General features: G+C 46.4%; 1 protein-coding gene across 3 annotated transcripts in view; it reads left to right on the plus strand.

Moving 5' to 3' along the window:
• LOC114608288 (kalirin) overlaps nucleotides 1-23,469 on the plus strand; it is a 110,133-nt gene that overhangs the window by 44,430 nt on the left and 42,234 nt on the right. For all 3 annotated transcript variants that reach the window (XM_028752227.1, XM_028752228.1, XM_028752229.1), the window contains exons 4-13: nucleotides 10,322-10,452; nucleotides 14,708-14,774; nucleotides 15,129-15,232; nucleotides 15,386-15,455; nucleotides 15,701-15,787; nucleotides 16,683-16,775; nucleotides 17,810-17,860; nucleotides 18,641-18,718; nucleotides 21,458-21,643; nucleotides 22,159-22,330. In XM_028752227.1, the coding sequence (XP_028608060.1) occupies nucleotides 10,322-10,452; nucleotides 14,708-14,774; nucleotides 15,129-15,232; nucleotides 15,386-15,455; nucleotides 15,701-15,787; nucleotides 16,683-16,775; nucleotides 17,810-17,860; nucleotides 18,641-18,718; nucleotides 21,458-21,643; nucleotides 22,159-22,330 (1,039 nt within the window). The remainder of the gene's footprint in view (nucleotides 1-10,321; nucleotides 10,453-14,707; nucleotides 14,775-15,128; nucleotides 15,233-15,385; nucleotides 15,456-15,700; nucleotides 15,788-16,682; nucleotides 16,776-17,809; nucleotides 17,861-18,640; nucleotides 18,719-21,457; nucleotides 21,644-22,158; nucleotides 22,331-23,469) is intronic.

Below are 23,469 nucleotides of genomic sequence, written 5' to 3' on the forward strand. Positions count from 1 at the left end.
GGTTTCTCTGTGTAGTCCTGGCTATCCTGGAACTCACTCTGTAGACCAGGCTAGCCTCGAACTCTCGAACTCAGAAATCCGCCTGCCTCTGCCTCCCAAGTGCTGGGATTAAAGGCGTGCGCCACCACCGCCCGGCTGTGGGGTTGCTTTGTTTCTTTTGATACTATGTAGCCTTGACCAGCCAGAAGCTCATTATGTAGCTCAGACTGGCCCCAGTTTTGCAGAGATCCACTTGTCTCTGCCTCCCTAACGCTGGCATTAAAGGCCTGTGCCACCCACCATGCTGGACTGGAGCTGTTGTGTTGTTTCTCCTTGCTTCCCTCACAGCTGTGCCTGGGATCCATCGGCTTTTTCCTGCCTTCTTATATAGTAGCTTGACACTGGTCACTGAAGCGGAAGTTGCAGCTTTCAACTGCACTTGCTGTTATCTTCCGAGTGTCGTTTTGTGGCGGTAGTGGTAGCTCACCTGGCTGTCTCTGGCTCTCACTGTGTTCTTCCCTGTGCCTTCCATGGTGCTTACCCTACAGTTGTGTCCCTTTCTACAGAGATGTTTGGACCCTAGTCTCTAGGCCAAGTTGACTCTGGGCCATTGAGAAAGAAAACAACATTGAGAAGTATGACATTGTACCCAAAGAGATTATCCCAGAGGCAGAGATGCTTCCTCTTCACCTTTCTCCCCTCACACAGTCTGTTGGGGGCGAATGGATGTTAGGCTGTTCCTGGATAATTTTTAACTGAGAATACAGACTTACCCAGGCATCTATGTGGTTCTTTTCTTTGTTGTACCTAGTGCATGGCAGTAATCCCATTTTAGACATGTTAGCTCTCCCCACGCTGGCTTGTGTGATTTCTGTCCACTTGTTTTTTGTTGAAATATTTGGAATTGGAATAAGTCCTACTTAGCACTCCTAGCAAGTAGAGTTAAATTTTTGATTTGAGGAGACAGAGTCTCACTAGCCTTGGCTAGCCTGAAACTTATTTCATAGACCAGGCTGGCCCTGAACTTGATGCAGTCCTTTTGCCTCTGCCTACTGAATGTTAAAACCCCAGGTGTGCCCCGCCAGCCCTGGAAGGACCATTAACTGGAAGCTCAATCTTTTAAGGTTCAACAAAGACTCTTTTGTTCCCCGTGTCTTGTGTCCTTTGTTCACGTTCCTGGATGTTTCCCACTTCCACAGTGTATATGTCGGTCAATGCTTTATCTACTCCCAGTTTACAGAATCTTATTAGTGTTACCTGTTCAACCTTAATTCAGTAACCGGAGGATATTTTACTGACCTGTATGCTCCATAATTGTCATGAGCAGACCTTTGTGGGACAGCCTTAGGTGTTTCCGGTCCTTGCACCTCTGAGTAATACCCCTGAAGATTATTGTGTAGATCCAGCTCCTGTTCTTTGGACATCTGACTCTTGAATGAGTTACCAGAAGTAAAATTATCCAATCAGAGATGGCAACTTGATTTTTCAAACCAAGACATTTTTTCTGCATTCTCCCCAAAGAGGAAAGACAGTATTGCTCTATCTTTCCTAATTGCATTTATTTGATGTCCCTCAATCTTGAAAGCAAAAACGCAAAAGTTCTTTTTGAAACTCTTCTCTAACCTAAAGGGAGAAACTGAATCCCGGCCAAGGCCAGGACATTGCTCTTTCTATGCTTATAAGTAATTCTCCTCGTGTCTCAGCCTGGGAACACCACTGCTGTCTACTCTGTGCCCTCTGCCCTCCCATCTCTCCCCTCTCCCCTTTCCTCCCTCTCCTGATGCACTGGACTAGAAGCACACATGTAGATACAGAGCTGGCCATCTCTCCCCTAGCTTTATCTCGGGAGGATGGAAGAAGGAAAAAGCAAGTAGACTAATAACCAAAGGCTCCTTCATTGTGGGGCAAGAATACCCAGCCATTATGCAAACAGCCACTACACAAAGCCTTGCCGCTGGTCCAGGGGAAGTACACAGAGAGACCTGTAGTTGAGTCTCTGTTTGCTGTGAGCAGCCTCTGAGAGTCCCAGCATGTGACACACAAGTCTTTTGGGAGCTTTCCCAGTGCCCGGGGTGGGGGTGGGGGGTTGGGGGAGTACGTGTGTGTGGTGGGAGGTAGGACTGAGAAGGGAAGGGAGGGAGAAGATGGGGTAGAGGTGTCACAATTGCTCAACACAGTGTCGACCCAGAGCTAAGGCTGTAGCAAGGCAGGACTTTATCTCCTTCACCCACATTTGAGCCTGGAATTGCTCGTACCTTCTAGACCATGGAACAGCAGCGGGCTACCACAAAGGCTGAAGTCCTGATCTCCCTCAGAGCAGCTCCCCCTGCTCGGCTATCAGTAAGCATAGCCCTTGCCTGTGGGTTTCCTGGGGATTCAATGACCCCTCCCATCAGCCTCTAAGGAAAACCAGGCCCATCTGTATTTTGTCACTGACCAGAATCCCTCACAAGGGATATGCAGGCCTACCTCTCCGCCACTAACCACCCCATCTACCTCTGTTGTCTCTGTCCTCTGAACACTGTGCTTTCCTAGCCTGGAGCTCTGGAGTGTGTGGTTTGCTTCCTAACTGTGTTCCTCACCTCTCGCTAATCCGCTTTTCCTTTGCTGTCCGTGTCTTGCAGTCCTCTTTGCTAGCAGCCCGGCAGGCTCCCACTGATGTGCCTACTGCTGCAGACCTTGTCAGTGCAATAGAAAAGTTGGTCAAAAGTAAGCTGGTAAGTGGGCATGCTGGAGGCAGCTCTGCGTTACCTCTCACCTCCGTGTGGCTCCCAGGACCTCAAATGGGGCTGTGAACCAGTCTCCCAAATCCTACTGTCACATATTCCCATTGCAGATAATGCTGTTTCCTTAAAAAACAAAAAACAAAAAAATAAAAAAATAAAACTGCCTCAGGGGCCTTTTCAGCTTTATGTGGAAATTGGCATAGGGAATCAGCAGAGCCTTTAGTGTTGAGGTGGACAAAAGGTGAAAAGTTTCCAAAGCAAATATACTCACTGAAACTGACCAACTGGTCCCCAGACACGTGGCACTCAGCTGCTGAAGCCAATGTCCTGTGCTGCTGAGACGGAGTGTGGTCTGGGTGTTTTAAAGAACCAGGACATTTTATTTAGAGACTCCCTAGTTTATCAAGCCTTAGAAATTAGACAACTGATCATAGAGGAATAAAAACATGTAAATAACCATGCCATGGAAAATTAGAGCCGAATGTGTCTCTGTCCCTAGGGGAAAACAAACATGCACCACCACCAACTGGTCTAGCCTGTGGCAATCTTAATTATAGGCTAATCATAATATCACAAAGTAGGGCAATTAGCCTGAGCTGGATCAGGATTTCAGTGATGTGCTAATGCTCCCCCCACAGACAGTTTTCCTGGATGCAGCTGTCTCTCTGCCCCCATCTTTTTATGTGTAAGCAATAAGACAGGTTGGAAGCGTGTTCCTGTCTTCCTCTGTCGTCTGTGCCTCCTGTTTGGCTTTTCTGTCACTTGGCTGAGTCGTTGTTCTTCCAATACTAACCCACCTCCACTTGGCCCAGGGATTGGAGGACTGTGGGACATCCTCTCTCAGGCAAGCGGCCTAATGGTTGTAAATACAGAGCAAATGGTGGCTGTAGATGTTGGTTCTGGTAAGAAGGCAAGCTCTGGGAGGCTGTCCACTTTCATGCCATTTCCCCTACCCTCCCTGTGGGCTTTTGGGTTTTTGTTTGTTTGTTTGCTTGTTGTTTTGCTTTGCTTTTTATTTCCAGTCACATCATTGATTTTACAGCATCACGGGCTTGTCTTTCTTCTCTCAAGTTTTTGTTGCTATCGTCCCATTTCTCTGGAATGATCTCCCTCTTCTTTTTGCTTATCTAATGCACAGTAGGCCTTCAGGGTCCCACTCAATCTCTTCTCACAAAGGCTTCCCTTGCCAGTCCTGGCAGATTTCCTCTGAAGTTCCACCACAGGTCCCGAAGCTCCATGCCATCAGAGACAGCTCTGTCGTTAAAATGGCTGAATGTTGCCGCTTCTCTCTCTGCTTACTAGTTATTTCAGGCAGTATTATTTTTTTCTTCCATCAATATGTAGTAGCCGTTTACACTTAATAGGTTCTTCATGAACACTGGTTTCCAAAGATCCATATCTGTTTCTATGTGGGGTGACCTTTACCCTGACTCTTACCGTTGCTGGCCTTTGCACCATGGTCCCTGGTTTATATGGTCACAGGGTCCAGTGTTAGACACACGAGCAAAACGACTGGGAAGCCCCACAGAGGCAAATGTCCCAGAGAAAAGAAAGTATGGCTTGAGGTTACTGTTCACAGGCCTGATCACAGACTCAATAAATAGCTGCTGAATAGACACCCTTTCTGTGGTGCATTTACCATAAGAAGAAGAGCACTAACATTTCCCACCAATAATTAACTTCTTGAAGATCTACATGGAACTACAATCTAGTGATATCTTTGGCATAATGTAAGAAACCAAACACATATTAAGAAAAGAATGAGGGCGTGGTGGTTTGGTTTCTTAGAATTTTCCCACCAAAATGTGATTCTTTTTCTTTTCTCCTTCTTTCCCATCCCACTGTGGTGTAGCCACGGAGCAACAGCAAATGAAGGATGTTTCAACCATGTTTGAAAACACTAAATTGCATTTAGACTCTAAGATGTATACCTATTTGTTCACCATTAGCTTTTGGCTTCAAAGAAAAGAGTCGAAGAGCTCTTTAGAAAGTTCTAGGGTTTATTTGATGGAACACAGCCACAGAGAGGTGTCCAAAGTAGCCAGTGTTGTCACGGACTTATCCAATTAAAGTTCAGGGTTTATGTTGACATCACAGACCTGTCCAAAGTTCAGCATGAAGGTCAAGCGCAGTGGTACCATTGAGCTCCAGGCCTTCTGACCACACTTTTAAGAGCTATGTGTGAGTAATCTCTTCATGAAGTCATCTAGCATGTTCTTGAAGGAACTGGAAGGGCCCCAGAGGAAGTAAGCAACACCATGTAGTTCATGTTATTTGAATGAAAGTTGAAGAAACTGAGATTAAGTCTGAGGAGAGACACATAAGGAGGGCTGTCTGCCAATCCCTGAAGTGCTGTTGTGGAAATGAAGGATTGGTCTAATGCTTGCTCCAGGGGACAGAACCTGGACCTGGAGGGGTTATCTTAGTGTGGCATGAGGAAGAACTAACAGACCCCTTTCCAATTAAGAGTCTGATTCCATTTTAAGGAGTTTCTGATAGGCCGGTATTTTGGTCTGGAGTCTGTCTGCTTTCTTTGAACAATTGTTCAAGCAATAGCATCAAATTCTGCACTTTGAATTCATTTGACTCCTGGGGGCTGTGAGATTCCCCCATATTCTAGGTCCCAGGGCTGCCCTGGTTATGGCTGCAGCATGGTTCCGCCTCTGCTGCCCAGACACTGCTACTGGAGATTGAAAGCAGGATTCAAAGGCTCACCTCCTATGCAGTTATACCCCTGGAGAGCCTCCACTCTCCTGAGCATGTGGGGCCCTTCAGAGTTCTTTAGCCTGCCCACACCTCCCCCCACAGAGCTAACCCACTTTTCCTGGGTTCTGTCTTAAACTCAGAAACAAACACTTTTTCTGTTGTTCCACGTGAGTCTTGCTAAGACTTTTCATTCTTTAGCAGCTTTGGTTTTGTAACAGGTAGCAAGTGTGTGAGGAACTGGAAGGCAAAGGTCCGAGGGGCTCCTACTGATAACAGAGCCCTAGCCGTGTCTTTGTCTACTCTGGAGAGTGACTTGGTCTGTTTGACCCCTCCTGATAATGATGATGAATCTGTTGACCTGAATCTAATCTCAAGAGAGTAAAGATGGCTGCCTAGGCACCACCATGCTTCACACACTGATAAGCAGGGACCTACAAATGTTAGCTCTTAGGGCAATCGAAAAACCACGTTGTCTCCAGCTTCCATGACCTTGTGTGGGCATGTGGGAACTTGGTATCTGTCTGCCAGTAGATTGGTGACAGGGAATGTTTAGTTTAATAGATGATACCATTTGGTTTTATCCTTCAAATCTAGAGAGCCATAGCTTCCTGGCCAGGGGAGAGTCTAATGTGTCTGTTTACTGTGGCCTGGAGCCCCCAGGATTCTGCCACCTGCCTGGCAGACAGGACTGAGCCTCCAAGAAGAAAGCCCCATCTCAGCACTTGTCATAGGTGGCACACCCACCCAGTTCACTCAACTCTGATGGCTTAGTGGAATGTTGAGAGTGAACTTTCTAAAACTTAAATCCAGCCTTATTCTCCTGCTTAATGCCACGGACAAGGGTCTTTAGGATCTCCTCTGTATATCTCCAGGTTCCAACTTTGATGCTCATGTCTTCTTTCTGTGGTACCCACCCACCCCTGCTCACTAGTACCCAGTACCTCTGCTCACTAGTACCCACTCTGCTTACTACTACTCACCCCTACTCACTAGCACTCACTTTTACTCACTGGCACCCACCCCTGCTCACTGGTATCTGGTACTCCTACTCACTAGTACCCTCCCCACTCACTAGCATCCACTTCTACTCACTAGCACCCATCTCAGCGCACACACACACACACCATTCATTACCACTATCTCCTGCCAGTCCAGATCCTCACATATCCAGTTCTACCTGCAACACAGTTTGAGCTCACCTCATGTGATTTCACTCCATGATCTTTCTCTCACAGTGCAGTTCCTGCCAGAAATAAATGTTCTTCAGTTTCTATATCCAGTGAACTCTTTTTTTTTTTTAAATCTTAGAATAGCCAGTTCTCCACATTCCCGGGTTCCTTTTCTGTAGATTCACCCAACCTCAGATCAAAGCTCTTTGGGGGAGAAATCAAGAAATTATTATCTGCACTGAACATGTGTTGACTCTTTTCTTCCTTGTTCCCTAAGCAAGACAGTGTAACAATCACTCTATAGCCTTTACATCATATTCTATACTATAAATAATGCAAAAATCAGTTAACTATATAGGTGAGTGAACATAGTTGTGGAAACACTAAGTATTTTAAAGGGACCTGAGCACCCTGGATTTGGGGATGCCAAGGGGTCCTGAGTACCCCAGGACACCAAGGGATAATTTGACTCAGCCTTGCCTTTCTGTAGAGTCTTTCTTTTCTCTTTCTCTCCCACCATGGAGCCACCTGCCCACATGATATCCTCTGTGGTCCATCTGTTAGAACTCCCAGTGTGGGTTAGACTATGGAGGTCTGAGGCTGTTACCCATCCTCATTTCTCCAGCATCTCAAGCATTCAGTGTATAATATGGTAGATGCTTGGTTTTTTTTTACATACAGGCAAGACATTAATTGTGAATGCAGGGAGAGTAAGAAAGCGCTTATAGGAAGGACCTTGGGCATAACTAGGAAACACATCCATTTCACCGGGACAGTGACCTTTCTCCACAGTAAGATGTCTATTTGAATCCTCTTTGCATTTCTGCAAGGGAATGGACAGTTACAGGGACTTGTATTGCTCCTTTCTTATTCAGTTTCCTTTTCATCTGCTGCATGTTGTGACTCTGAACCACAGGTGGGACAGACACCTTTACTGTGGAGACAAACTGGCAGCCACTGTCTCTTTCCCCCAGAGATGACAGGTTGCCCTGGTTGCCCTAAGTGAGATCCCTGTATCCAACCCTGGCAGCTGAGACCTTCTAAGGGATCACTCTGAAATTACTCTAAGCAAGAGAGCCAGCTCCATCATTCCAGTCAGGCTGGCCACCATAAGAGCCTAGCAGGCTCTCTATTTCCTTGTCACTATGCCACGCTCTAACGATGTCCCAGAGTCCTCTCCAAGACATAACCTGGCTTCTTTGTTCATACAAAGTCAAGAGAGAAATTCTCAAGTGTGATACCTTGGACTCCCCAGAAACCCTTTACCCTGTAGATGGATTGGCCCATGCCAACCTAGTTGTGCCATGCATCCTGGAGGCAATGGTGTAGGCCTGCTCACTGAGCCTGGCACTCACCTTCCCACCAGCCTACAGGCCACAGAATAAAGGCCACAACAGGACATTGAGCAAGATGGGAAGTTAAAGGTACTAATCATATCCATCACCGGCTGGGTCCATCTGTACTGGAGCCTGTCTCTGGTGATGGCACCACGGGACATGCATTGGAAAGCTGCCTGTCCACTGGCTTGTCCAGCCTCAGCACCAGACATTCTAATTTCCTTAATAACAGGTTACAGATCCTGCATCTATAAATGTAGCTAAACCCTTCTCGACCTTTCTTTATTTTTAGCCTATATTGCTGCTCTGGATATAACAGTTTCCATGGTTGATTACTTGTTCTGTAAACACCTTTACGTCAAGTGGAAAAGCAGTTGTCTCTCTCAAGCTGGAAGATACTGTCTGTGTTTCTAATTCCAGTGTTGGCAACAGATACGTGTTTGACCCTTGACACAGTTGCTCAATTTAGGGAGTGGGGGGAGAAGGCTGATGTCACTGTTCAACAATAAAGTCTTAATATTCTCCATCTTTTCTCCTCTTGGGTACCACATTTGCTTTCATTTGTTTCCCTGGAATGTTCTTTCCTGCCTCTGGCTTCTGTTGAAATGTAGCAGCTAAGAGAGTCAGTAATGGATGTTCTCAAATGCAGACTGTTTTAAGACCAGGCCTACCGCCTCAGTGATCGGCACTGTTTGATCTTGGTGTCTTGTGTCTTAGACCTGTTTTCAAAGACTGCTAAACAAAGCCTTTCCTTCTGGAAACCACAGAGGCTGGTGTGTTCAGGCACCTCAGGTAGTTGGCATTTGTCTTTCATGCTTGTGTTATGGATGCCTGCCTTGACCCTGATCTCAATTGTTTCCCTCGTTTGCTTCCACTGATCCTGTACTCCATATAGCCCCACTCTCAGGCTCAGAGAACACCACCGATGAACAGTTAGAAAGAATGCAAGGGCTAGAAGATAGGATGCAATGTTGCAGAACATTGTCTCCTGGGCTTCCAATGTCTCATGGCTCTTGTACCCATGAACTCAAAGCAGCTATGGTTATCTGCCAAAACCTTCGTAAGATTGGATCCAGCAACATTTCATCATGAACCAGGGAAGGGCTCAGGAGCCTCCCTCCCTGACAACTATTAACAGTTACGTGGGGGAGATGTCACTTTCTTCAGTGGTGTAACCACTGATAAGTTGGTCACACTCAAGTAACCTCTCATCCATGCTCAGGAAGCACTCTGTTTGTTTATTTATTTATTATTTATTGGTCACACACAGAGATGAAAGTAGGAGGCGCCTTGTTGGGAAAGAAGATTTTCTGGTGGAGAAGGGGTAGGATAGAACAGGGTAATAGGAAAAAAAAAAAAAAAAGAACAAAAGTTCATTGCATATATGTATGAGACTGCCAAAAAACTAAATTTAAAAACTCTTCAAAGAACTATATGGTATCCTAAACATACATTAAGCAAATCAGCTTAGTACATTAAAATGTTAGTTTGTCCTAAAGAGTATGTTACTCTACCAGTTGCAACTTGAATATGTTACTGTTAGCAGTGCCAGCAACAGAGAGACGCTAACCACTGGGGAGCACTCTTAACTTTTCCTGGGGCTTATACAAGTATCATCTCTGTCCTTTAGAAATTTGCTAAAAGGGAAGATCTGATCTGAAAATCCAGGGACACACGGGACAGTTTCGTGTCTCCTACATCATCAGATCTGGGATTAGACCTCGGATTCCTTTTCTCAGCTGCTCCTAGATCACTCTATCAATCCACTTACTTTGTTTGTTTGTTTCCTCAAACAAGTAAGCACCTTATGCAGCACCTTAATTAACAAGAATGAGGGTTAATGAAAGAAAGCCCTTGGTAAATAACATTAGCAAAGATGATGTTAGAACAGGCTCCATCTGTTGGCTATTTTTCCGACTACCTCATTGTCTTCTAAAGTATTGCAGTTAACCTAACAAAGTGTGCTTTCCACCAACACCTACCTCTGTTACTTTCCTTAGCTTAACAATTTGCATGAAGTAGTTCTATGACCAGTTTTCCTTCCCAATGCCTTATTTGGTATAGAATTAGCTTTCCTGCTGGAGCCCTCACCCAGAGATTAATAGCCGTGACAATTTCATTATGTCTGGGCAGTTGGTGGCACATGGATGCCTAGTGTGCTCTGATCACACAGACTCCTGGTGTGTCCTGATCACACGGACGAGTAGTGTGCCCTGGTTGTGGATGGCAGCTCCCTGCTGCAAGGAGGTGGAAGCCTCTGGCTTCCTAATGCTTCACTGTGTAGTTCAGAGAACACAGCCTTGGCTGCTGGTTTTCACAGTGCCTGTGACTAGATGGGGAGACACAGGGCTTGTAAATAACTTTCCAGGGTTCACTCTGAGGCTATTTATCCTTCTCTTTTTAGACTCTGGAAGGAGGCTCTTACCGGGGGAGCTTGAAGGACCCTACAGGCTGCCTGAATGAAGGGATGACCCCTTCCACACCTCCTAGAAACCTGGAAGAAGAACAGAAAGCCAAGGCTCTGAGAGGCAGGATGTAAGTGGCCCGCCACCCTATCCTGGTCCGTGTGTGTGCCTGACAGTTGCAGGGAGGAGATTAGACAGCCCGTGCTGTCTGTCTAACTACTCGCATCCTTTCTCAGTGAAGACGGCCCAGGTCTATACAGTACAACACTGAACATCAATAGGCCACTTTGGCACTGCTTGAAGGAAGCTTGGGTTGGGGAAATAGTCTGTGAGATTGTTGTTATTGACAAAATGTGGCTATAACCAAGATCTAATACAACTGTGAAACATGCTTTAAAAAAATAATGAAAATAATGGAGTCAAGAGAACAAGGGAGTGGCTTCCGTGGATCTACAGCGACAGAGAGGCCGGCAAGGCCCAGTTCTGCTTCTTCTCCCAGGTCTTTCATTTCACATCTATTTGTAGGTTTCATTGTGCATGAATCTCCTCTCACTCTGAGTGACTAGTGTAAGATCCCATTCACACCTCACAAAACCCACACGCTGTGCGAGACCGGCGTTCTCTACCTTGATGCAAAGTCAGTCGCCTGGTATTTGAGATAGTGAAGAGTATGCTAGACACCAGCAAAGCAGAACCATACTCCTCCAGAACTTAAGTTTTCTCCTTTGGAGTCGATTTCTCTGGAAGCAAGCTTCCAGTCACTCAGTGTGTGAGGTTGTGAGTAGCAAGCAGACTGGGCTAGGTGAGTATTGAGAGTCCCATCTTAGTCTCTGTCTTCCTCTCTCCTTTACATCCATGCCTCCTTTATCCAGACCACAGACATAAAAATGAGCAGAACTAAGTGAGTCCAATAATCCAAGTTCTCTTGCTGCTGGCAAATATACAAAGTAAACATTTAGAGCTTTGTCTCCTTGGAAGCAAAAGTGGTAACATCATAGCAAGAGCCTGGCATCAAAGCAGGGCTGTCACCATATGGTGGAGAGGAGAGGAACTGATACCCGTGTTTACTCCCAGAACTTTTCCAGGGTCAGAAGAACTCCCAAGAATTATGTGAATGAGCTGTCATCTCCTAAGTGAAGTTTCCAGAGCCTTGTACAGCATGTGCCCTTCCCTGGCTTCTCCCGTGCTTGTTACAGTAGTGGGGGTGGGGAGTGGTCGGAACTCGTTCCTATCCCTTGGTCAAGGTGAAGCACGGCTTATGTCAGGGAAGCAATGCTGTAACATATGGTCCTTGGAAAAGCCAGTCTTTCCAATTGTCACTCTTACTGAATGGGCCTTAAGAGCACTTGTCATTACCCAAATGAGATATTGCTTGACTTTGTTATAACAAGCCAGAAACAGTTGTTGCTCTCTTAGCCCGCTGTACCACCCCCTCTTTCAACACACCCTCCGTTTTCCATATCCTGAAGGCTCTTAAAAACTGACCTGTTGAATGTCTCTGACTCTTGATGCCCTGGCTCTAACCTGCTGGATCTCATGGCCAACATGAAAGAGCAGATACATGATATTCAGGTATAAATACCGTGAGAGGCTAGAAGCAGAGGTGTAGACACTGGAGGCACCATCAGGGGATGGCAGGAGGTCACCAAGAAGTCAAATGAGAGCCACATGGAGAGAGGATGGAAACAAAGTGTCGTTTGTATAGAAGGAGGAAGATGCTGAGAGGAGACCTGCCTCTCATCAGATGCTTGTTAAGCACACCACCTGCCCCACCAGTGGGACAGATCAGTGAGTAACACACAGAGCAACAACACAAAGCCCTCACTGCTGCCAGGGTTACATTCTAATGGGAGAAATCAGACAAAGAAAATAAGTTAAGTAGTAGGTTGGAATCTGAAGAAGAAAGAAAATAGAGCAGAATGAAGAAGATAAAGCATGGGTAAGGCTGCAGCTTAAAATGGTTCTGGCCTTGCACAAGGAGCAGGAAGAAGTAAGGAACCACAGTGTCTTCACAGTGGCACACACCCAGTGCCAAAGCTCTCAAAGGTCACCCATCCTCTACCGGCGTGAAAGAGGGCAGGTGTGAAGGTGTGAGATAGCTAATCTTCACTGGTAGCTTGACCAGATGCACATCCCCTGGGAGACACAACTCTGGCCATGTCTGAAGATGTTTCTAGAAGACCGACCCTGAGCGTACATGGCACCATCCCAGGGAATGGGGTTCTGTACTAAATAAAAAAGAACGAAGTGGAATCTGAGCTGAACACCAGTGTTCATCTGTGTGGATACAATGTGACCATCCACCCCCCTACACACACACTGTTTCCTCCCTACCATGGTAGAGCTTACTCCCTTAAACCTGAGCCAAAAGAAATCCTCACTTGTCAGTTGCTTTCCTCAGGCATTTTATCATAACAAATGAAAAGTAACTAAGTCAAATCCATTTGTTGCCAGGAGAATTTCAGGTAGACCAAAGAGTAACATTCATTTGAGAGTAACTTTTAATGTAGAGATTGGCCATGAAAAGGCATTGCATTATTTTCAGTTTGTTTGACTGTTGATCATGCAGTGCCTTGAAATGCATGTATATCGATCTAGTTTTGTTTTGTCTTGTTTCTGAAGGAGCCTTGTTAAATAGCCCAGGCTGGCCTCAAACTCTTGATTTTCCTGCCTCTCAAGTACTGGGTGATGATTATGCTCCTTTCCTCACCAGCTAGACTTCTCTGATCGTGTCTCATCTCCCCAGGGACTTTCTTGGCCCTTCATAAGAATCCAGTGCAGCTCCCATTCCTAGAGACTCAAAAACCAAGGCAACCTCCGTTGGTCAACAAACAACTGAAGATAAAAATATCTCTACCTGGCAGAAGAGCACCAGCTTTCCTCTCCAAAGGGCTAGCCCAACCCTGAATTCTCACTTTCCTGTGGGTTTTCACAAACCACTCTCTTCCAGGAAGTAACTTGGGTCTTGCTAAAGATATATCTGAAGGCTTCTATTTGTTCTTGCCGGTTCCTTCCGGTGGCCTGAAACACATGCTCGTGTGTTGGAAGAAGACAGCCAACTGGAAGTGCTGAGCTCAGTGATAAAAACGCATGTGTTCTTTGCTCCCTCCATATGCTCTGAGGTCCCAGACACCTCCCAGTCCCCCTACCCCTCCCAGTCCTACTCAGTGGTTTCTCTGTACTGTGGAGGACAAGCATTTCAGATGAATTGCTTCCTGGGTTTAGAACAGTTGCTGGGTTGTAACAGTTACTTACAACTCTTCTTTGACATCTCAGAATGTTATCCCTTCTGTCACTCAGGCCAAAAATATGTGCTGGTGTGCCTCCAGGCAAATCTCTTTCCGACTCCTATAAACACAGGACCTCTGTGCCATGTGCAGAACCATGGTGTCTTCTGTACAGTGTTTGACTCTCAGAACTGAAGAAAGGAATGGGGTGGAGACTTGGGGGATGCCAGAGGCCTGGCCAGGCGGTTCCCTAAGCAGTAGGCTACTGTGAAAGAGTAATCTTTGGACCCTTAACACTTAGGTTCAAATCTCCGCTCTTCGTGTAGGCTTGGATGAGTCACCTAATCTTTCCATCTATCTTAAAATTTAAATAAGAGGATTTTACAATCCCTGCCTTGTTATAAGCGTGAGAAAACCCAGATGGGGTAACTGGTATATAATAAATGCTCTAAGAGATATAAACCTAAGAGATGGAAATAATTCACAAGGAACCCCAGAAAGGAAATGACCTTGTTATCAGCCCTATATCCCAGGGTAAGAAATGCTATATTCAGAGGTGTGAACATGGAATATCTGCAGCCAACCTAGGTTCTTTGGCCTTGACTGAGGATTTTCCAGGCCAGTTACCACGGATACATTCCTGACTAACTTCAGATTATGCATTATAGAAGCTGTACTCTATAGATATCTCTATAGATATAGATATCTGTATCTCTGCAGCCTTTCAAGGCTGCTTATCACACAAATGCCTTTCCTCTTTTGCTAAGATTAGGATGGAGCCAAAATAAAGGAGTAAAATCTCATGTTAATCCCTGGGTCGCAAAGCTTGTATACCTCAGTTTTGCAAAAGGTACTTTCTACCCTGTATTTCTGCAACAGGAGATGGGGCGTAGCTTGTTTCATCGACTGCTTGCCTTGACTATTCAAAGTCCCAGGTTCAGTCCTCAGCACTGCCTAAAACTGGCTGTGGTACATCTCTAATCCTGGCACTCAGGAGAGGAAGGCAGGATGAACAGAGCTTCAGGACCACCCTGGGCTATATAGGGAATTTAAGGCCAGCCTGGGAAATAGGAGACCTTGTCTTGCAGAGAAGGGATGATATCTCTTATTTAAGAACCAATTGGAACTGGAACATCACTGTCCTTCTCTCTTGCTCAGGTTTGTTCTGAATGAACTGGTACAGACAGAGAAGGACTACGTCAAGGACCTGGGGATCGTGGTGGAGGTGAGCAGATGGCGAGGTGGCTGTATCTGTGCTCACTCGATCAGGAGCAAACTGGACCCTACCTGGGCCCAAGTGCTTTAAACTGGTGGCTATGCTTATTTGACTCTCTGGTAATTTGCAGAAATGAAACTAAAAACAGTACAATTCAGGCAGAACCATGGAGACAGATTTTGTTTTCCTCTTGAAATACTTTAATGCGTTTAGAGGGAGGTAGGGCCTGGTTGGGTGGGAGAAGCTACCACAGTGCTGTCTTCAGATCGACACAGAGTGTGGGCTGACATGGGTGCTAAAGGACGGGTCTTGCCCAGAACGCTGTCTGTGCAGTCTGCCGCTAATGTCACCTCTGTGGTGCAGGGCTTCATGAAGAGAATAGAAGAGAAGGGGGTCCCTGAGGACATGCGAGGGAAAGAAAAGATCGTGTTTGGAAACATCCACCAGATTTATGACTGGCATAAAGAGTGAGTTCTGAGCTTCCCTGAGAGTGGGGTACCTGCCCCTTGCATCTGACCTGAGCGGGGTGTTTGAGGGGAAGCCCCTGTCATGAATCATCTTGTCACTGAGAGAGGATGTCTCGCCAAGTAGTGTGACTTCCTCCTCCTCTCTCCTTTTAGTTTTTTCCTGGCTGAACTGGAAAAATGTATCCAAGAGCAAGACAGATTGGCCCAGCTCTTCATTAAACATGTGAGTGTCACCCCAATTGTCCCCATCTCCCCGGGTGCCAACATACTCATTTTAAAAATCCTCCTATCTTCAGCTCTTCTCGAGTTTGCTCTCTCTCAACACTCTGGTTTTATTTTTTTTTTTAATATATTTGGTCATTTCGCCGTCCTGTTCATTCCTTGTCTTTAACTACCCTTGACTCTGGGGGTGGGGGGAGGTGAGCCAATAGCCAAGGTGCGTGATTGTCATATTTTCCTCTGTACCAGGAGCGGAAGCTGCACATTTATGTGTGGTACTGCCAGAACAAGCCGCGCTCTGAATACATCGTGGCTGAATACGATGCCTACTTTGAGGTAAGCTGCTCCCTGTAGGCTCCCTTCACTCCCAGGCCAAGATAGCTGCAATGAGACACACCCCAGGTCCCCCATCCACAGGTCCCCCTGCCAGTGGTCTTCATGGCAGGAAACCAGCCTCTGAAGAGCTGGTACCTTAAGTCCATCCCCATATGTGCCTTTGCTTGAGGAGGAGCTGAGGTTGCTCTGTTGAGAAGCCCCCGTTTACAGGAAGACTCTGTCACAGACTGTCTGTGGAAGCTCTTGTTTTCATGTGATCACTGAGCACTGAGGTGTCCACACTCCTCCCCACCTACCCCTAGGAACGTTGCTAAGTGCTTGCCCCTGGTTAAAGGGTTTACTGTCACTTCACAGTCAGCCATGTTCTCAGCCTCTAGCTGGTCTCTCACGCCTTTGAACTGATCCATCCACAGCACCCCAAGCCTTGGGATCTTTTCTTTCTAATATCATTCCCATGTCTAGCATATCCAAGTGTATAGATTCCCCAGCCTGGCAGGAGCACTTCTGAGGGTGAAGAGGCAACACTACCCCTCCCCTGGCACCCTTAGAAAGAGCCCTGTGTGTTGAGAGAACAGAATTCAGGATCTAGCCTTGTAGGCCTATTGTGTCTGAGGGAAAGCCCTCTCCTGATTCTTTCCTGAAGTGGTAGAGAGAGCATAGTACCGGTTTCAGCTTTTCTCCCAGGACTAAGGTGGAAGATAATGGTTTGACAGTGTCCACTGTGAATATTCAGGAGCCAAGCAAGGCCTTTGGGGGTGGGGATGGGGGGGAGGGGGCTGTGTGATGCATTGCTCAGACATGAACAGCAGAGTAGACAGTTGTAGTGTGAAGATTTGGAAGATTTTATGGAAATCTTAAAAACTAGCCACTCACCCCTTTTACCTTTGCTTTTCAGGAGGTTAAACAAGAGATCAATCAAAGGCTGACCCTTAGTGACTTCCTCATCAAGCCCATTCAGAGAATAACAAAGTACCAGCTGCTACTCAAGGTGAGAAGCTGGGAGCCGGGATCCAGGCTGGAGAAGGGTCTCCTCTGGCAGGAGCCGTGGGCATAGGGCTTGGGAACACCTCCATTACACCGTCCTTCAGGGCTGGAAATCGGCATGGAATAGCTTGCATGGCCCTTGTTTCTGCCCGAAGTTGCTTGTTTTCAGTTTTACTTTGTTTTGTTTTCCTTTGATTTATCTTACGCTCATGCCCATCTCACTCTCTTTTTCATCCTTCTTGGGGAACTGAGCCAAGGGCCCTACCTGTGTACCAGTAGTTCTCAACCTTCCTAATGCCGCAGCTCTTTAATACAGTTTCTCACGCTGTGGTGACCCCCAACCATAGAAGAATTTTGATGCTACTTCATAACTGTAATTTTGATACTGTTACGAGTCGAAGTATAAATATTTGCTATGCAGGTATCTGACGTGCGACCCCCAGGTTGAGAACCTCGGCTCTATGCTGTACCTCCACCCTGAGCCCCTTCTCTCATTTTGTTCCAGCCACAGACTCAATGGCTTTGAAAACTAAAGCATAAGCCAGGTGCGTGGTGACACTCATCAAGAAGGTCATGAGTATGTAGCCAGCCTGGTCTATGAAGTGAGACCCTGTGTCAAACAAACAGTAAAGCCCTAGAAAATAGCAAGCATGTAAGGCCAGAATGGCATATGAGGGAATAGGCGGAGTCTGGAGACCTTACATAGTCCCTAAGGTTCAATCATGTTCTAAACAAATTAGCCTGTTTCTTTTTCCTCTTCTGGAGACAAGAGGTCAAGTGGAAGAGAAAGACTTGACTCTCCTTTCTCCTGTCCGTCTTCTCACAGTCCCACTGTCCTTCCCTTCTCTTCCCTGCGGTTTATTTGTTATATTCCATCTCTATGTCTAACATGACTCATTGTTCACCATTGTCACCTCCACCGGGAAGGGAAGTCTTTGGGGTGTTGTTGGGTTGTAGGATAAGTTTTTTTTTTTTTTTTTTTATGGCTCTCTGGCTATTTTACTATGTGATTCACCCTCCCACGCCCTTCCTCGCTAGGACTTCCTGCGATACAGTGAGAAGGCTGGTTTGGAGTGTTCCGATATCGAGGTAGGTTTCTGCTTGTAATGCTTGCTCTTCGTAGGGACCATATCAAGTGGCTTGTCCCCAAAGGAGGTCCAGGGTCCAAGCCACTCCCCTCTTAGTCAGCAGCAGGAGGAATAGCAAGTGCTGTTGAACATGGAGTGTTTCTAGAATTCAGGAATTCCCGTCCATCTGTCCTGGGCCAACCCAGAGTGTAGTCCTCTGGTGTTTGTGGCTCTTACTGGGTAAGAGCGATATTTGACACTTGGTAAAATTGCTAAGATCCAATGTGCAACTTTGTCCCTGGCTCCAGGTGGTATTTGACCCTACCACATAAATTACTCCATTTCCATTCCCCCCACACCCTGAGGATTACCCCCTAAGTGAGTCCTTTGCACTGCCACAGGGATTATTTTAAGCCAAAGAGGGTTGCAGCCATTTCTGGCAGGTTATTTTAGGTCAAACCCTCCCGTGTTTCAACAACCAGGCTAAGCTGTTGCTTGGGCGTTCTGAAAGCAACACAGAAGAGAAAGAAAATAGAAGGGGAGGGCATAAAATAAAAATGGGAGGTAGAGAAAGGCTGGGCCGGGTAGCATTTCCCCGTGTGTGTCACGGTTGACATGGCTAACGCCAGCCTCTCTTATCTAAAAACCCCACACAGGCCTCTGAGAGTGGGCCACAGGGACCGCACCCTCTCCGACAACAAAGGGACTATGGGAGATAAGTCCCTCTTTCCAGCCCTGAGTTTTGTGAGCTTCCTACTGGATTTTGGTTCCTGCATCCTGAATAACATGTTCTTTCCCACAGAAAGCAGTGGAGTTAATGTGCCTTGTCCCCAAGCGCTGTAATGACATGATGAATCTGGGACGCCTGCAGGGCTTTGAGGTAAGCCCTTAGAGGTTCCCCTCCAGTTCACAGATCTGGAAGATGGACCTATTGTAGAAGTTCAGTGATAATGGAGAAATAAAGGTTTGGGCCAAACTGGCAACAGAATTCTAAGGGGATTGGAAAGAAATGAAGTTTCTTATGACCGAGCCAATGGTCTCTTCCCTTCCTCCTGATTGAGAAACGTGTACATCCCAGGTACTGCAGGCTGTGTGGGAAGCCAGGAACCCATGTGGGGAAACAAACTGTTCTCCAGGGGCAGGTCTTTTGTAGAGGTCTGTGTAATGATTGGATCTCAGGTCAGTGAAAGTGTAAAGCTCTAAAACATCACACGAAGTCTTAAGGGGGAAAGCTAGAAGTCCAGAGGACACACTGGTTCAGAAGAGTGGCCATAGCAGAACACTATGCGTTGGATGGCTTCAACGACAAAAATTCCTGCTCACCAGTCTGAGGCCTGAGCGGCTGTGAGGGAGGATCTGCTCCTTGATGTGTTTGTGGCATCTTCATGACCCTGTGGCATTTCTGGATCACATCACCTTCCCTCTCGATGTGCGATTATGTCTGTGTCCAAACCTCCCCTTTCATAATCCTCCCTCCCAGTATTCCCGAAGTCTAAGGTCTCATTATTTTTTCTTTGAAGAGAAGAGATTCCTGGAAGTTGAGATAGTTAGGAAAGCGGTAGCCTAGCCCAGCTCTGTCAAGTTCAAGTGCAGAAGGAAGGCTGGCTGTGGTATCACGGAGGATGGGAGATGCTACAGCCCAGTGTGGGTTGTCCTCCTCTCCCTTCTAGTCCATCCTGCCTGCCCCTGCCTGGGTCCCATGCTTTTACATGATCGGAACCAGGTGGCCTATTTTCATGGGTTCCCAGCTCTCTAGGTAGACCTGTCAGATATTAGTTGAGTTGAGTATTCTTGGGTAGTTTCTTGTTAGTCTTCCTGGAGAGATTGTATGCTTTTCTCTCTTGGCCTTATACCAAGCCTAAGGCTATTGTAAGCAAGTCAAGTACCCTGCTGCCTCTGCTCTTCAACCTTGACCTGGTGTTTTCTGAATAGGAGTCTAGCTAGCTTTCTCTGAGTCCCTTCAGTAGTGAGTGACTGCTGAAGGGAAGGAGGGCATCCGTTTATGTTGTCTGACCCATCTGTGTGTGTGTGTGTGTGTGTGTGTGTGTGTGTGTGTATGTCTTTGTCTCTCTGTCTCTGTCTGTCTGTCTGTCTCTGTGTGTGTGTGTGTGTGTGTGTGTGTGTGTGTGTGTGTGTGTGTGAAGTTTTCTCTTGTAAATCACACACCTGTATTTTCATCATCCAGCCACAGAGAATCTGTTCTGCATTCATTCCTTCAGCTGACTGGAAAGGACAGTGAGCATCTGCTCCCTCTCTGGGCCCCTCATTCCTGTTGTCTCCCTCTCAGATCTTGTAGTTTTTTCCTTTAGCCCTGGCTGCCTGCACCCCGAGTTCTTGTGTAATGTTAGTAAAGTGTGTAGTGCTTTTCTGGCTAGCTAGTCACTGGCTTAATATTAACTTTGGACCAGGGTAGAGATAAGCCTGTTCTCTTGCTGACCTTGGCAGTCAGGAGCCATGCTCCAAGCAAAGGGCGGGTGTTTCTCAGTAACATGAAGGAAAAATGACCCCTGTGCCAGGGAATGCTTGGCATATGGCATCACATGCAGGGCATGACTGATATTTGCACTAAAGGACAGAAGTTGCCCTAAGAAAGAGTATATTCCATAGACCCTGTGACCTCTCTCCCAGATGTCAGTCTTCGTACTGCAAAGCAATAAAAAATAAATAAATAAATGATAAATAAGAGTCTTCCTGATAGGTTCCATGAAGATCGCTGGATGGGCACATTCCCTTTAAAAATGTGTCTGAGAAGCTGACTAGAAAGCTGGCAAACCAGATGTGCTTTCCTATCCCAGCTAGATAGTATGTACCTTGATAGCTGGCATCATTTTCAGAAGGATCACAGGGTCCAGAGAAATATCTCTGATCTTATAAGGGTAATGATATATATATATATATATATGTATATATATATATATATATATCTTCCAACTAACTTTATCTGTCAGTCTTACCAAGAAACTAAAACTTCAGAGCATCCCTGTCTTAGATAGGAGGAGGTGAGAGGGACCCACTTCATCAGGTTATTTGAGATCCTGTTTATATCACTCTCCTTGGCCACAATGACAAGATTCTCAAAGCTGCAAGGGAAGATAGACTACTTCCAGCTCTGAGCATCGTGAGTCTTCTTCAATTAAAAAAACAAAAAACAAACAAACAAAAAAAAACCATACAGGAGAGAGCACATAGCAAAGTGGTATACACCTTTAATCCCATCACTCCAGAGACAGAGGCAGATGAATCTCTGAGAGTTCAAGGCCAACCTAATCTACCTAGCAAGTTTCAGGCCAGCTTCAGGCCAGCCAAAGCTACATGTGGAAGTATATATATATATGTGTGTCCTGGCATTCTGTTTTAGCTGATTTCTTCTGGCACTTTCGGACATTGTTTCTTGTTGATTCCATGACGTAAGCCTTTTACTTCTAACAGCCCTCTATGAATAGGGAAATGTCTGTAGTCTATCCCCTGATGAGTAATTGGGTCCTAATTCAGTGTCTTGCTGGAGTTCCAAGGCTTTGACTATCAGATCTGTTGTCTACATCTCCACAGGCAGGAAACATGTAGCCCGAGAGCTGAGTCTATCTTTTTATGACCCTCCCTTGACCTTTGTCTCCATCAGGGCACCCTGACCGCCCAGGGCAAGCTTTTGCAGCAGGACACGTTCTATGTGATTGAGCTGGATGCTGGCATGCAGTCCCGGACCAAGGAGAGGCGTGTGTTTCTCTTTGAGCAGATCGTCATCTTCAGTGAACTTCTCCGAAAGGGGTCCCTCACCCCAGGCTACATGTTCAAAAGGAGCATCAAGGTGACAAGGGGCAGTGGGGATGCAAAGGGGCAAAGAAGGACATTGAAGGGGCTGAAGTTAACTGGTGATAGTGATAAGAAGCAGTGACAGGCCCAGGGCCAGTCTCCAGCATGACCACCCCATCTGTGTCATTTACCCAAAGGCAGAGCTTGAGACTTTACTCTTAAATACGGAGTAAATTTGGATACCTCTGCTGAGATTAGAAATTTTGAAAGAGAAGGTGGAGAAATTTCTTAACACTTAAGAGCACTGGCTGCTCTTCCGAAGGGCCTGGGTTTGGTTCCTAGCACCCACATAGTGGCTCACAACCACCTGTAACTCCAGATCCAGGGAATCTGATGCCCTCTACTGACCTCCACGGGCACCAAGCATGAATGTGGCATACAGATAAAACACTTATACATAAAAATACAAATGAAAAAATATGAAGTTTAATTAAAAAAAATACCTCTGAAGGATGGTAGCTTGCATGTCGGTTTATTAAGTATGAAAAGGATAAACGTGTTTTATTTCAGATGAATTACCTGGTCCTGGAAGACAATGTGGATGATGACCCCTGCAAATTTGCACTCATGAACAGGGAGACTTCAGAAAGGGTCATTCTGCAGGCTGCCAACTCAGACATCCAGCAGGCCTGGGTGCAGGACATCAACCAAGTCCTAGAAACACAGAGGGACTTCTTAAATGGTACGTGATAGGCCTGCTTCTAGCAAGGCCATTTCCGGGGACCCTGCCCCTGAGCATCCTTGGGTCTACGTTCATGGAGACTTAAGAGGCCTGATCACATTCTGTATAGTCTCTGACCTCATATACTTTGTAGGCTCTTGTGTATGCATGTCCTTGTGATCCCACAGGCCACTGGGAATAATTTGGGGAAAAGTATAAGACAGGCACATCTTGTATTATAGGGGCCTGGATTCTATGATTCCTGTTTTCTCAGCTTGTAGCTGATGGCTGGTATGCTCTAGGATTATCTGGAAATAAATAGGAGTCTGGTAAAGCAGTTCAAATCCTTCCTGTTTTTCCAACAGGTGAGAGCCTGCCTAAGCTACCCAGCTAGCCAGCCTCGCCCCTTTCAGACGAGAAACGATTGCTTAGCCCAACTCAGTAGTATCCAAACTCTCCACAACAGACTGGTGGTCACTCAGACAGTGTGGGCCCTACAGGCATCCTCCATAAGAGGAGAAGTGGAATCGCTTTCCCATTCGGGTTTCACTTTTGTCCCTGCTGGTATCTGTTCACCTTTAGCTGAGCACGTGAGTGGAGGTGACAGCTAGAGGTAGTACTGCTCTACTAAGCTGGAACCTGAAGCTGAAGGTAAAATGGAAGCGGCAATGCAGTGAATGAGTAGCCTCACGACCACACACACACACACACACACACACACACAGGACATCACTTTCAGGAGTATCACCTCTTCTTATCTGTGAGATCTGCACTGTGCAGGCGACCGGTTGTCCCCATACATACATGCCTGTGCGTGCCTACAAACACCAGGTGCCCCATCTCTTCTCACCAGTATAGTAGCAAGGATTGTGGCCTATGCCTTTCTTGGTTTCCACATACACTCAAACATGTGCGTGCACATAACACCAGACCACCTTGGTGTGCACTTCTTACCTCTATTGAGATTGTTACCACATGGCCAGGTGTTCTTGCACATATACACATCCTCTCATGGGCCCACCTTTGAAAGGTTTCCCTCCTCTTCTTGCCATGCAGTCTCTAGACTCTTTGAGATGATATGAGCCACCAGTTGTCTAGTGTGGAACTGAATGCTCTGGGGAAAGGTAAGAGGCACCATCCTAGCTGAGGACCTTGGGTAG

Source organism: Grammomys surdaster, unplaced genomic scaffold, assembly GCF_004785775.1.
Source record: "Grammomys surdaster isolate TR1022 unplaced genomic scaffold, NIH_TR_1.0 125889, whole genome shotgun sequence".
In the NCBI taxonomy this organism is placed as follows: domain Eukaryota; kingdom Metazoa; phylum Chordata; class Mammalia; order Rodentia; family Muridae; genus Grammomys; species Grammomys surdaster.